The following is a 13,597-nucleotide window of genomic DNA, read 5'->3' on the forward strand; positions in this document are numbered from 1 at the left end:
ATAGTTGAACCTTAGATTAGGCATTATCGCTGCTTGCTGTACTTATGTATCTTATCCATCTAGTTCCGACCCGTTCTCGAGGGTTTAGTGCATCACTAAAGGTGTGGAATTGTGATAGTATAGGCTTGGAGCATTTTCTATAATTTCTTAGAGTGGACGGTGTTCCACGGTGGTTGTTGTTGGATTAGATCCTATTGGAGATACCATCACGCCCGGGGTTGTTCTTTCTAACTGGGCTGGGAGCGTATCACTGGCTGGGTAGATTCAGTGATATCGGCGATCACCCCCGGGCCTCTCTTTCTAGCTGGGCTGGGAGTGTGTTGTTGGCTGGGTGTCCCTAGGTCGCTCTTTCTAGCTAGGCTAGGAGCTGACTGCATGGTAGGACGACTCGCGATATCTACCACACTCACGGGTCCTTCTTTCTAGTTGGGCTAGGAGTGGACTGTTTGGTTGGGTGCCCCCTAGGGTCACTCTTTCTAGCTGGGTTGGGAGTGCATTGTTGGCTGGGTGGAGTCTGATGGATTATCTTAGTTACTTTGGGCTAGGTGCCCGGTTTCTTTCTTTCTCAGTAGACTTATCTTTTTTGTGTACCTGTCGAGCTTATTGTGGTTCGTTCAGGTTTTACTTAAACTTGAGCACGAGTGTACCTTTTGGGCTTATGGGGTCCAGTTAGGTTTAGTTTAGTTGCACTTAGTTTGTTTCTGGTATGCTCGTGTGCTTTCTTTTCATATCTGCTTTGACCTCTCCGTGTCTAGATTCTAGCATTTCTTATTGTTTTTACCCTTTTTGCTCAGTCGGTCTATGATGCCTACTGAGTACCTGTTGTTTTGGTACTCATGCTATGCTCTGCAAGAGTAAGTTAAGTGTTCAGTTTCAGAGTAATAAACTAATATTCATATAAATCATGCGTTTGAGCTAAAAGCGAGTTGTACTTTTTTCCTTAAGACTTGGTTCAGCTGAGATCCTTTTGAGGAAGTATGTTTAGAGCTTGGGTAGTATTTTCACACTGAAGGGTAAAAGGGGTTATGAGATCATGAGCAATAGCAGTGAAAGAGCCCAGAGTTAGAGGAAAGTATGTAGAGGTTTAGTAATCTAAGTAAGGGAGATGGTGTTGTGATAAGCTATGTTACTATAGTCATGTACCTAGTAAGTTAGTAATGAGGAGTTTTCCCTTATGGGTAGACTAAGAAGTGATGAGTTGTGAAGATTCCATCATATGAGGTAGAGCGTGTTGTGGCTAGAAAGGAGTTGGTGATGATGNTTAGGCAAACTTAACCTACTTAATTACTCATCATAGCTATAGTTTGCTATAATTACCACTCGCGACTAACATTATGCAATAATTACGTGAGCTGACTTCGAGTTTATATAATTAGTCACATTTGTATATGTATAATTCTCCAGAATATGCAAATACATATGTATAATATACAATTATCTAACCAATATACATATACAATTCACCTCTCTCCTCCTTCTCCCAATCTCGCTTGCCATATATACAAATGCATATGTATAATATACAATTATCTAACCGATATACATATACAATTCACCTCTCTCCCACTCTCTGCCCTCTCTCGCTCGCCTCTCTCCTCCCTCTCCTAATCTCGCTTGCCTCTCTCCTCCCTCTCCCAGTGTCGCTCTCCTCTCTCCTCCCTCTCCCAGTCTCGCTCGCCTCTCTCCTCCCTCTCCCAGTCTCGCTCGCCTCTCTCCCACTCTTTGCCCTCTCTCGCTCGCCTATCTCATCTCTCTCCTAGTCTCGCTCGCCTCTCCTCCCTATAACATGTAGCTACGAATTGTAATTATCAAAATATAGTTATGGAGAGTTAATTAGACTATTTTTAAGTGGCTATATGTGGAAATTCCTCTATAAAAAAAAATACATCTAAAGGCTGTAATATTAAGCCTGGGTAATTTTTCCTAATTTTTATTAGGTTAAAAAATATCAATGATGTTAATAATAGGAGCATTTTTTTGACAAACAATTAGCAAAAGAAACATTTCTAAACAAAATCATTAATCGAGAGCATTTTTGTTAAATTTCAAAATTCAAAAAGTTTAAGGACATCTTTTATTCTTTTCCATCTATTTTTTTAATACATTGTCTTTTTTTCTTTTTAGAAAACACAAAACGTCGTCGTTGGCCGCCATGGTGTTGCAATTCCAATTCAACCAATCCGTTTCTGTTCTAAATTCGGTTTCCACCAACTCCCTTTAACATATAGTAAGCACAATGAAACTAGCATGTGTAATTTCTAGCACTGCATCATCGGCGACGGTCCTCTGCCGCCGCGGCCGCTGCCTTTTCTCCTCCTCCTCCGTGGCCAAAACCCTAAATTCATCCTCGTATCGGAGGGGTTGGATGAGCAACACCGCCGCGACCGGCTCTTTACACCAAATATCTTGTTCAATGATTACCTCAACCTCCCCACCAGACACACCGGCAATATCCGCGCCTCAGCCGGAGAAACCGAAACCAAAGCCACAGCCATGGCTCATTGTTGGCCTTGGTAACCCTGGGAAACGATACGCTGGCACCCGTCACAACGTGCGTTCTCTTAATTTTCTTCTGTGTTAGATGTTCCTAATGATTTTTTATGTATGTAATGAGTTGATTATTTGATTTGGCAGGTAGGTTTTGAGATGATAGATACTATAGCTGATGCTGAAGGAATATCAATGGGCAGTGTTTCCTTCAAAGCTCAATTTGGAAAAGGTACTTTTTTTTTCCTTGATTCAAGAGTTATCCTTCTATCTTGTTATATAGTGATCTTGTCTAACATTATTGCATTTACTAGTCTGTTTTTGGTTCTAATAATTTGTAGCTGTTTGCTGATTAAGTTATAACATTCGCAAACATTGGTCTAGTGGTAAGAGCACAGCCCGTGATATGTGGGGTTAGGTCCACCTTGGGGGTTCAAACCTAAGCGGCCAAGCCTGGTATATAAGTGTAGAAGGGTCGGGGGAGGTGATTTTTCACCGAGTTGCAAATTGTGTCCACCGGTGCTCAGATTTATTGGTTATCAAATTAGTAATAATGATAGTAATCCGTTTGTTGATGATAACCTTTGTTACATGGGCAGTTCTTTTGTTGTATTCGTTCCAATTATGTAGATGCTTCCTCTACGTTCTTCAAAATGCACTTAAATTAGCAAAAGAATTTACACACACCCTTGTCGGTTACTCCATTTAACTTAGCTAATTATTGAAGCTAGCAGGCTTGCCGTGTTGCATTGAGATCTTCTTTCTCATTAAACATTATACCTTTAATGCTGATATTTGGCTATTTTTTGGCGAGCTGCATTGACATGCTATGTTAATAGGGTAGATTATTTAACCAAACTTTTTTCAAATATGGACCTGGAAAGAAGGAACAGGTCCGATAAATAACTCAGTCGTTCAAATTTGCTCTTTAGTTTTTAGGATCTTTTTCATGTTTGTTGGGTTCTTTTGCTATCTAGGTTTCATTGGAGATGTTCCAATTATGCTTGCTAAGCCTCAAACATTCATGAATGCAAGTGGTGAGTCTGTAAGTTCACTCATCTTAGCATGACCTATATCTCTTGTAACTTCCATCCACCAAGTAACATAAAATTGATATTTACACTATTTCACAGGTTGGGGCAATCGTTTCATATTATAAGATTCCACTGAAGCAAGTTCTTGTGGTAAGCTATGACAGTTGAGCATAGATCTTATCTTTGTAACAACTTCTAAGTAAAACTTTATAACTGCAGGTTTTTGACGACTTAGATTTGCCTTTTGCAAAGTTGCGGTTATTGCCAAAAGGTGGTCATGGAGGACACAATGGGTAATCTTTATTTTAGAAAGTTTCCTTTATCTTAGAACCTTCATCACGATTCACGTGCTTAATGATTCTGAAGTCAATTCCAGATTTTAGTTTCTGCTATTAGCTTGGGTATTTAATGCTTGAATAATGTAGATTGTAATTGATTGAAGATTTAGAAGCAAGTTCACTCCTCATAAACTGCTTGTGGTTGATTATCAAAGTGTGTAGAAGACGTAATGACAGATTCATGAATTTGCATAGTTGCACAAGTCAAGCAGGTCTATTGATCTAATAGTTGAGTTTTGCTAGTTTTTGGCTTTCATCCTCAATTCCTCATTGTTTTACACATTTACTTGGTAGGCAAGAGTTTTGTGGACGGCAAATTTACCATAAGTCTTCACACACAAATTATCACCTTTGAGCTGGACTCAAAACTGCTTGTTGACTGTTTGTCTCCTGGCTCTAAGTGAGAATCAAACATATGATTTTTCTCTTACTGATAAACGTGAATTCCCCTAGAGCTAGTGGTGTGCAGTTCGAACCCGTGACATGTGCCTAATCCACACATCATGCATTACGTTCTCAACCACTAGACGAGAGCTTTGGGGCTTGTGATACATGGATTATGAAGCTCTAGATACATGTGAATTTCTCTCCCTAGCGATTTAAGTGAATATATAAAAAAATTGAGGGTATACTTTTAAGACTATCTGGAAAGATTTAGAATAAGGACCATGAACCAAAAAAGGTGAAAAATGAAATAGGAAAACCTGGTGATCTGAAGAATTTGTTTGTACAATACTCTTAGATTAGATATATTTCTGCACTCTCTGTTTCATGAATACTGGCATGACTCATGAGTAATCTCCTGTTTTATGTTGTAAAGGATGAGGAGCATTATGAACCATCTTAAAGGGAACCGTGATTTTCCCCGTTTGCGAATAGGTATTTCCTCAGATCTTTAAGTACTTTATTTATGTATGTTATTATAGTTTTAAAACTTGATATTTTCTTTAGGCATTGGGAGGCCTCCAGGGAAAATGGATCCGGCAAGTTTTGTTCTTCGCACATTTAATCGACAAGAACGTGAAGAGGTACTTGCTTTTTCTTATTATTCTAAGTAACTTCAGGAGCACAACCCCATATTGATGATGCTTTTTTTTAAAAAAATGCAGTTGGACTTTACACTACAGAATGGTTTGGAAGCAATGAGAATTCTAGTGCTCGAGGGCTTCGACAAAAGTGCCACATTTGTGAATAGTTCCAAACCCTTGACAGTTTAGGTTAGGGAATTCATTCATTTTTCCAGAGTTTGGGGATTGATGGGAGAAAGGTCCCCCAACTGATTATGGCTTGTCAGAATACAGAAATATAGTTTGTATACTAAAATACTTTAGTATGGCGCCATAAAATCATGTTAAAACATTTTTGTTAATGATCTTTTCATAGAGTTTTCTACTTATTTTATTTTATTCTTTGGGTGGTCCCCTTTGCCACTGTAATTTTGAACTTGCATTAGTTTGTTGTAAGTACTTATAATGAATTTGCACTCTTTGTACAAGAAGACAAATAGATGATTTACATTTCAATTCTTTTCATAAACGTAATATGTAATTACGTACTTTGTATTTGTCTACTTGGTACAATAGGAATAGCATTTATTTTGTGCCTGCGGATCTCACATGTAACCAATTGAACATTCCAGAACGAATCAATTTTCATATGAACTTACCCATGCTTTTGGTTCTAATAATTTGTAGCTGTCACTTGACACATCTTTTTGCCATGTGGTATGCTTACACAATAAATGCTAGCATTTGTGGAAAAATTCTCGAGACATGGGAAGTTCTCTTGGAAAGACTTTATATTCTTATGAAATATTTAGGAAGGTCTTTAAATATTGTTGAGAGGAGATTACTTGTAAATGTAGAAGGACTTACATAACAAATATGGCTAATAAATTGTGAATTTGTCAATCAAATCAATCAAGTTCTCTCTAATACAAAAGTTTCCTACAACAAATTTCTCTGGTCTTCCTTATCTACTATTCCTTTAACCATCTTGAGTTTAGTAATCTAGGTTTACTTGACATAGCAAAATCCTAAGCAAGTTGTGCAAATTGAGAAGACTAATGATTCAACAATGTGGTATCAGAGTAAGATTGTGATCAAGGAAATGCAAATGATGGAGAAATCAACATTGCTAACACCCAAGCCAATGTCATCCAGGATGTTTGTAACACCTCGGAAATTGGGAAAGGAAAGGACTTCATGTTTTGGCTACTAGTTGTGTCCTACGAAACCAGTCTACGGGTCGTAGATGACACTCGTAGGAATGAAGTTGAGATTTGGGAAATTCAAATTTCTGAAGTTTGACCTACGAGTGAATTGGATGGGTTGTCGTTTGGACTACGGGTTGTAGATGGGTTTCGTAGAAGGGTCCCAGACTTAGTAAAATTTTGGACTTGAATTTGAGTTCTACGGATAGGGTCTACAGACCGTAGGAAAATTAGACGGTCCGTAGAAAGGTCTTGTGAAAACTAAGGTGAATTTTGGGTTTTTGAAGTTGGTTCTACGGATGACCAGTACGGGTTGTAGAAAGATTTCCCGACCATATGTCCAAACCTTAGGACTATTCGACAGTTATTTCTTAAGGGTATTTGGGTCTTTTCCTATGCATGTAATACCTATACTATGTCATTTTGATCCTAATTCTAAGACCTATAACTACTCTTATACTCCTAAAATTACCCCAACTCTCTCATTCACTCAAATCCCCAAATCCTATCCACATTAATCTTCCCCAATTCTCTCTCAAAGCCCAAGAAGAAGACTAGGGTTTCAAGCTTCAAGTCTCATATTCCTCTATTGCTTCTGGGCGATCCTCAAGGTATGTAGGGTTTCATCAATGAGTTTCATTCACCCATTGAGCCCCAAGGATTTCTCAATTCTCCAAGTTCAATTTCATCAAATTGATTAGGTTTTCATTCAACTCTTCATGGGTTCTAATTGTGTTGATTCAATTGTTTGACTACATTGTTATGACTCAAATTACTTGCTTTCCAATTGATTTTGCATGAACTCCCGCATTATTCATGATTTTGACTATGAAGTCTTAAAGACATGAATTTATGAAGAATCTATGAATCTATGATGTTTCCATGAAAGATATGCATGATTTATGAAAATGAATATTTTATGATTTAGGTTGCTTTAAGATAAGCATCAATGAAATGGTGAAAAGGGTTTTCTCATATATGTATGAATTGTGAAAGATTTTCTTACATTAAGAAATCATGATTTAGTGAAAGATTTTCTCGCACATGGTTTAAGGAGCTACTCTATGATAATTTAAGCTTGGATTGGTAACTTAATTATGCTTTTTCATGTATGATGATATGTATATGTTTATGACTATTCCATTGGGATTTTACTTAGCACCGAGAGAATATTGAGATGTAGGCTCTCCCGTTAGTAGAGGTTGGGTCTTTAGTAGAATTTTTCCCCTAACTATGTGCCCCATAGGATAGTCTTAAGTGGCATAACTAGTGGATCCACCTAAGCTAGAAGTTTAAGGTCTTTGACTTGGCAAGCAAGGACATCTCTTTTCGGTGTGGGAGCAAGACATCAGATTTAATGTTTTAGCTCACGTGGTCTATGTCAGTTAATAGTAAACATCCCACAAAACAAATTAAGTTGTTCTTAAGTATTTTATGAAGCTTTCAATATAATTTTTAGATGAATTGACCATGTTCATGATATTTGATTCTTCTTTAAAGGTTTTACTATGTTTTAGCTTGGTCATGCATATCTTGTTTTCCATTATGTCCTCTGATATTTGCGTAATCAAGACACAACTTCCAATGCAAGTGTCTACGATTATACAATAGTAAAGTAACCCAACCAAGGGTTGGGGTCGAGTCCCAAGGGAGCAGTTCCTGAAAATTAGTGGTTAAGTGCGAAAGTGCAAAAGTGCTAAAGCTAACCGTAGCTAAAGAATTTATCGAATGAAGACATGACAAATTACAGGGTTTGACACGAGTGTCAAATATCAATGGGGGGTTTCTAAACAAGTAAAGAGAAAAATCAACAAAAATAAATAGAGATACGAATATGAAGACGGGATTCTTGGGATGTGATAGGAATACGTGATAAACTAGACTATTGAGTACATGATTTTGATAGTAAATTCGTTGAATATTTGTGACTAGGCTAGACTATAGTGGGGGTAAATTCTCTCTCAAGCAACTTACCCCGAATCAACCCGGTTTCTCTTGAACACCGAGTTGCCTCTTTAAGCACAACCTCCGCCTTAGACCACTCACTCTCTCGAGCTGAGTGTGTGGGAGAAGGACTAGGGTTCACTCTCTCGAGCTGAACCTCATGTCGACCCAATCTCACCGACAATCAATTTAGTAGTCTTAGTTTTACGACCTCTCTATCGAGCAAGCCGAAAACACAAAGGTGAAATCGTATTTGCAACTAAAATTTCATTAAGTTCCACCACAACTACTAAACGAAATCATATCTAAACAACAAATAAACCATCAACAAGCAAGACCCAACAGATAATCTAACCCATATTCACAAAATCACACCCCAAGAATTGGGATTTTAGACATGTAAAAGAGATAAAAAGTTATACCAATCTCAGTTTCCATCAATGGGTATGCAAGATTAAGTCTTAAAACAAGTCAAGAGTGAAAAATCCACAAGACCCAAGTCCAAAATCTTGGAGTTGAAACACTTTGAATCTTCAAGTTCTTCAAAAACCCTCTCCAAATTTAGAGAGAATATTGTCTCTCAAAATTGTATTCTAAACTTAATACAACTAAAACTGACTACTAAGAATAAAAATTGAACTAGTATTTATAGTTTCAGAAAATATGCTGCAAATGAGCCATTCGGCGCAGTTAGTTAGGATCGCCGATACACTCGGCGATCCACCCTTTGGTTTGCTTCATCGCCTTTCAACTCTTGCCTTCAGCATCTTTGCATCCTGGATCATTGGGCGGTATAGTACTGCTTCGCGGAACTGCTCGGCGACACGTCGACTGCTTCATTTCACCGCTGATTTGATCTTTTCCTTCAGGGCTCAGCACACTGGAACAAAAGGCGAGGATAAGACCTTTTGGCGACTCGCCGAATGGGTTCGACGATTCTCAGATCTTCATTTCTTCGTTCTTTCAGCTGCCTTTGTTCCTTTTTGCTAAGTAGTGTCCATGTTTTCCCTCAAACTCCAAATACCTGAAACTTAAGAATTTTCATCAAATATTGAGACAAAATATGCATTTGAGGACACTAGTTCTATCAAAAACATAGCCCTAAATGAGTCAAATTTGTGGACTCATCAACACCCCCAACTTAAACTTTTGCTTGTCCTTAAGCAAACTCAAGTTCAGTCGTTCAAAAAGGGTGTCTCGAACAGTGCTACACAAGACTCAATTTACTTATGCAAAGATCAAATGTGCACTCAAAGATTCAAGTTGTGACTCAGCAATATCAAAGAATCTCATGCTCACAATACTTGCTTCAAATACAAGTTCAAGCTCAACCAAAGTGTTCAAATGCCCTCACACAAGGAATGATTCCATATTCTCACACAATGGTATGCAATTTAAAGATTCGGAATCGAATGCAACGCTCACACTTAAAAAGATGAACACGATGCATACTTTCACCCATAAGTGTGCCCGTATTTTCCGATCAACATTTGTTTCAGCTCACTCAAGATCAAAAAGGTCTTTTCAAGGCTTGTAATGGGGCTGAGTGCAAAGGTATGGTCATTTAGGCTTAGTGACTTTTATCCTCATAAGATGTGGCATTCACAACACTTCTTTTCCTCTTCCTTCATCTGCTCATAAGTCCCCATTATTCACTGGATTTTTGGAAACCCCATTTTCTTTATATCTTCACACTTTATTCCTCAACTTTTTCATTCTTTTTCTTTTCCTTTCTCTTTTCTTTTTATTTTTTTTATTTTTTATGGAGGGGTTCCATTTCTCTCAAAATCATGGGTAAGAAGGACTTTCTTGCACTTCTTGATTTACCTTTTCTTTTCACCACACCCAAACTTAGGCATTTGACCTAAGTTGGCTATTCAAACTAACCACAACTTCATGAGGATTATGGGTAATGGATAAAGAAAGGTTATGATTACATCAAGTTTCTTCCAAAGAAAGGTAAGGCTCAAAGGGTGTTACAAAGAGGTTCACACATGCTCACAAGGTAGGCCACAAAGAGGTATATGTCAAATTGGCTCACACTCTTTAAAGTTGGCTAAGATCATATCAAGAGATAGCCTTACCTAGTCGACCGAACCAATGGGGCAAATTCTAGGATCTACCATGCATGTTTCAAAGTAAGCTCATCACACTAGGCATTGATACTACAGTCAAACAAGACTCCACACTTTCGCTAGTGTGCAATGATCATCACAAGAGACTCAATTCAATACTAGGCGAGTCATAACGAGATGCAAAGAGTTCATATATTGTCTATACAACTTCATTTGGCCTCATCGTAGCCGCACATTCATGTTCATTCGATTCAGAACACTATTCAAGCCATTCGTACTGATCGGAATCGAGACTCAAATTTTGCAAAAGAACATCCATATTCAATCACACAAGGGGTGGCAAAAAAGTTTCGAAAAGGTCAAAATCATTTGCAATTTAAAATGCGGAGCCACAAGCTCAAACGTCCACAAACAAAGCAGTGTAATAACACAGTAATAGCTCACAGCCCAAAATATATAATCAAAATAAATATGCGCAAAGGTGGGCCCCACCCTACCACAAACAAAAGTCATTTGTCCTCAAATGTGAATGAAAGTATCCAAAAGTAAAAGTAACTAAGATAGAGAGGGAGGTAAAGAAAGGTCCTGTCTACACAGTCGCTCCATCTGTCGGGGCCTTAGTGCTTAGTGTAGCACTCTGAATATGGGCATCAGTGCCCGGAGTAACCGCAGAAGGAATAGCAGTGCCAGATCAACCAGGAGTTGCTGTGGACATCTCAATCGGCGATGTCTGGGTCACCGGCTGCACAACCGTCTCCACAAGATCTGGCAAATCTCTCAATATGCTCTCATCTCGGCTCTCTCTCATCTCCTCCTCATGTACTGCTATCAGCTCCTTGTTGGTTTCTACATCCGACTTCTCATTTGCTCTGCCACCCCTCTGCACATCTCCGGTGGTAGCCAGAGGAATCCCCAAGGTCTCAGGAACATCCTCGCCGTATGCACACCGCATCAATGAAGTGAAATTGATAGACTTCAAATAGTCTACGCCCTTCCTCAAATCTGCTACTTCAACTTTTAAAGCTGAAACTTTAGATATTTCCCCATGTCTACTCTCACAAGTAGCTACTCTAGTAGCCAGATCATCAACAGAGGCCCTAAGGGGGGTCAGTGTAGCCAAGATAGCACTGCCAATCATCCCTGGGATGGATCTCTCCAATCGAGTCACCCTCACATCAGCTGAATAGGCCATATTCCCCATTTTCAGTATCATCGCCTGAGTAATCTTGGCGGGCTGGGAGGATGATGAAACACCTGGGACCTGTGAAGAAGAGGAAGGGGCAAGTGTACCTGAAGGCACAAAGGCCGAAGTCGGCGAATATGCCTCTGTTTGTAACATGTCAACATTAACCTCGGGGGAAGTATCTGTCAGAGCTACTCTCCTCCTGTCAACCTCCTCTCGTGTGTACTCAGCCTCAATACGCCGAATGTCAATTGAGGAAGACGGGGTGATCTCAATATCCCTCGTAGTGTCCCGAGGTACTCCAGCACACTGGTACAACTCGGTGATCAAGACTGGAAATAGCAGAGAAGTCAGCTTCTATTTGGCTCTAATGGCCATCTCTTGTGAAATCAGCAGTACCAGGTCAATGCGTCTCCTAGACATGATAGAACCAAGGCAAGCTTCCTTAGGATGGCACAAAATGGACTCGTTCTGGGATGGCATTATGGTGCTGCTGATGAAGCCAAGCCAGAACCTAGCAGCAATGTTCAACTCCCTCTTTTCAATAGGGGCTCCTACCTCGATCCACCTCGGGGTGGTGTCAGAAATCAAAGGAGCTAACCAACCCTTCGAATCATCTAGGGACTGAACAATAGGCAACCCATCTTAAGGAAGTACAGAATGCAGCGGTCTACCCAATATAGTGTTAATATACTTGTTGTGTCACTCAATTTCCTTGACTCTGACCATGACCTACTTTACCGGTTTAAACTCACTTGCCTTCTTCTTGTTCTTGGGCACCAACTCCCCATAAGCTGTGTAAAATTCCCTAACCTAAGAAGGAATGTAAGGGCCTTGGGGCCTTGTGAACTGCTCAAACTCATAGTATCGGAAGGTGTCAATCACATCGGGATACTTGCCTTCCAGGCCCTCCATTGATAATAGTTTCCTCTAGGATGGTTCGTACCCCATCACCTTTCAATCTGTTCAGCAGTCTAGGTGGAGGAATGATAGGGGGTGCAGGGGCCACTGGAGGTTCCTGAGGTGGCACTGAATATGTTTCAGGAGGGGTGGCAGTTGCGGGAACTGTAGTAGACGGGGATTGAAATCTAGCCTAGCGTCTACTCCTTCGATGAGTCAAAGGCTCCTCGTCTTTTGGTTCAGAAAATTACACATGGGTTTCAATAGCTACTCATTTCCTAGCTATGTGCTTCTTCCTTTTGCCTTTATCTCCCGGTGAGAGTTCTTTTCCTTTCCTCTTTGGAGGATTTTACCCCCTCCCGTTTATGATTATGCCATTTGCTTTCTTCTAAGGTTGTGTGGTTAGATTTGTAAGTACCATATCTACAAAAGATCGGAACAAATTAGGAGAAAATCAAACATAAGCACAGAAAATCGATTGCAAACAGACTCGCTGATCCATTCGGCAAGTCGCCGAACCTCTTTGGTGAGCTAAGTCGGGCTCGCCGAAGGGATTGGCTTAAAAATTATGGCAAGTCGGTGATATGAAGGCCCTTCAGTGAATCGTCAACTACTTTCGGCGAGCAAACGTTTGTCCGCCGAAAGTTACAGTGCAACAAGGGTTTCAGGCGTGCAAATAAAGAGCAATCAAGAGTACTTTCGGTGAGTGCTTTCGGCGACATCAGGCTTCTCGCCAAAAGTTACAGACTCAAACCACATATTTAACTGTAACGACCCTAAAAATGAACTAGTGAAACTAGAGACTCACATGTGAGTTTGGAGTTGAGAACTTGATGAAATGATGGAAATGACCGTGACGTCCGGAAACTAGTCATTTGAACTAGTGAGTTGTAAGGGTCAACTTTAAATGGCCATATCTTTTAGCTCAAAATTAATTAGGTGGACCTTTACCTATCCAATTAAAGGTCTTTGAGTCCTCTTTCCAACAGCACCGAGTTTGCCCAATTCCGACCTTGGAGTAAAAAGTTATGCCCAAAATATGAAGCACCGTCAGGCTGAAAAAAAAGGGCGAACTAAGACGGGAAAGGGTAGAATTTTTAAGTTAAGACTTTATGGGTCCTTAGTCCTTTTCCAAAATTGACCCTATGTTATTTTATTCTTTTCCTAGCAACTATAAGACCTTTTTATGACTTAATTCCTTTCATTTAAGCCACTCCTCTTAGGATTAAAAAGAAACCCATCTCCTTTCATATATTTCTCTCTAACTCAAGGAAGAAGAGGAGTTGGAGCTAGGATTGAAGATTTCGAGTGCTTCTTCTTCAATTTTCGTGGGTTTTCAACTTAGAGGTATGGGGATCCTTATCCTTGATTATTCTTTCTTTCAAGGAACCCAATCAAAAGGTTTTTAAGGTTTTTCAAATACA

At 39.6% G+C, this 13,597-nt stretch overlaps 2 protein-coding genes across 2 annotated transcripts in view; both read left to right on the forward strand.

The window, feature by feature from the left end:
- Positions 1 to 13,597, forward strand: part of LOC125861213 (uncharacterized) — a 196,212-nt gene that overhangs the window by 154,319 nt on the left and 28,296 nt on the right. The window lies entirely within an intron of this gene.
- LOC125861211 (peptidyl-tRNA hydrolase, mitochondrial-like) lies at positions 2,196 to 5,236 on the forward strand. The gene is made up of 8 exons (XM_049541154.1): positions 2,196 to 2,551; positions 2,635 to 2,719; positions 3,465 to 3,532; positions 3,621 to 3,671; positions 3,741 to 3,814; positions 4,680 to 4,738; positions 4,811 to 4,887; positions 4,969 to 5,236. The coding sequence occupies exons 1-8, from the start codon at positions 2,237 to 2,239 to the stop codon at positions 5,074 to 5,076; spliced, it is 837 nt and encodes a 278-aa protein (XP_049397111.1). The 5' UTR covers positions 2,196 to 2,236; the 3' UTR covers positions 5,077 to 5,236.

Source organism: Solanum stenotomum, chromosome 4 (assembly GCF_019186545.1).
Source record: "Solanum stenotomum isolate F172 chromosome 4, ASM1918654v1, whole genome shotgun sequence".
Lineage (NCBI taxonomy): Eukaryota > Viridiplantae > Streptophyta > Magnoliopsida > Solanales > Solanaceae > Solanum > Solanum stenotomum.

What these genes read in the sequence shown, in the direction of transcription:
- LOC125861211 (XM_049541154.1), top strand. Translation starts at nt 2,237, where the DNA reads ATGAAACTAGCATGTGTAATTTCTAGCACTGCATCATCGGCGACGGTC. An exon ending in TGAATGCAAGTGGTGAGTCT is followed by an intron (nt 3,533 to 3,620) that starts GTAAGTTCACTC and finishes ACTATTTCACAG; the next exon opens with GTTGGGGCAATCGTTTCATA. An exon ending in GGTCATGGAGGACACAATGG is followed by an intron (nt 3,815 to 4,679) that starts GTAATCTTTATT and finishes TATGTTGTAAAG; the next exon opens with GATGAGGAGCATTATGAACC.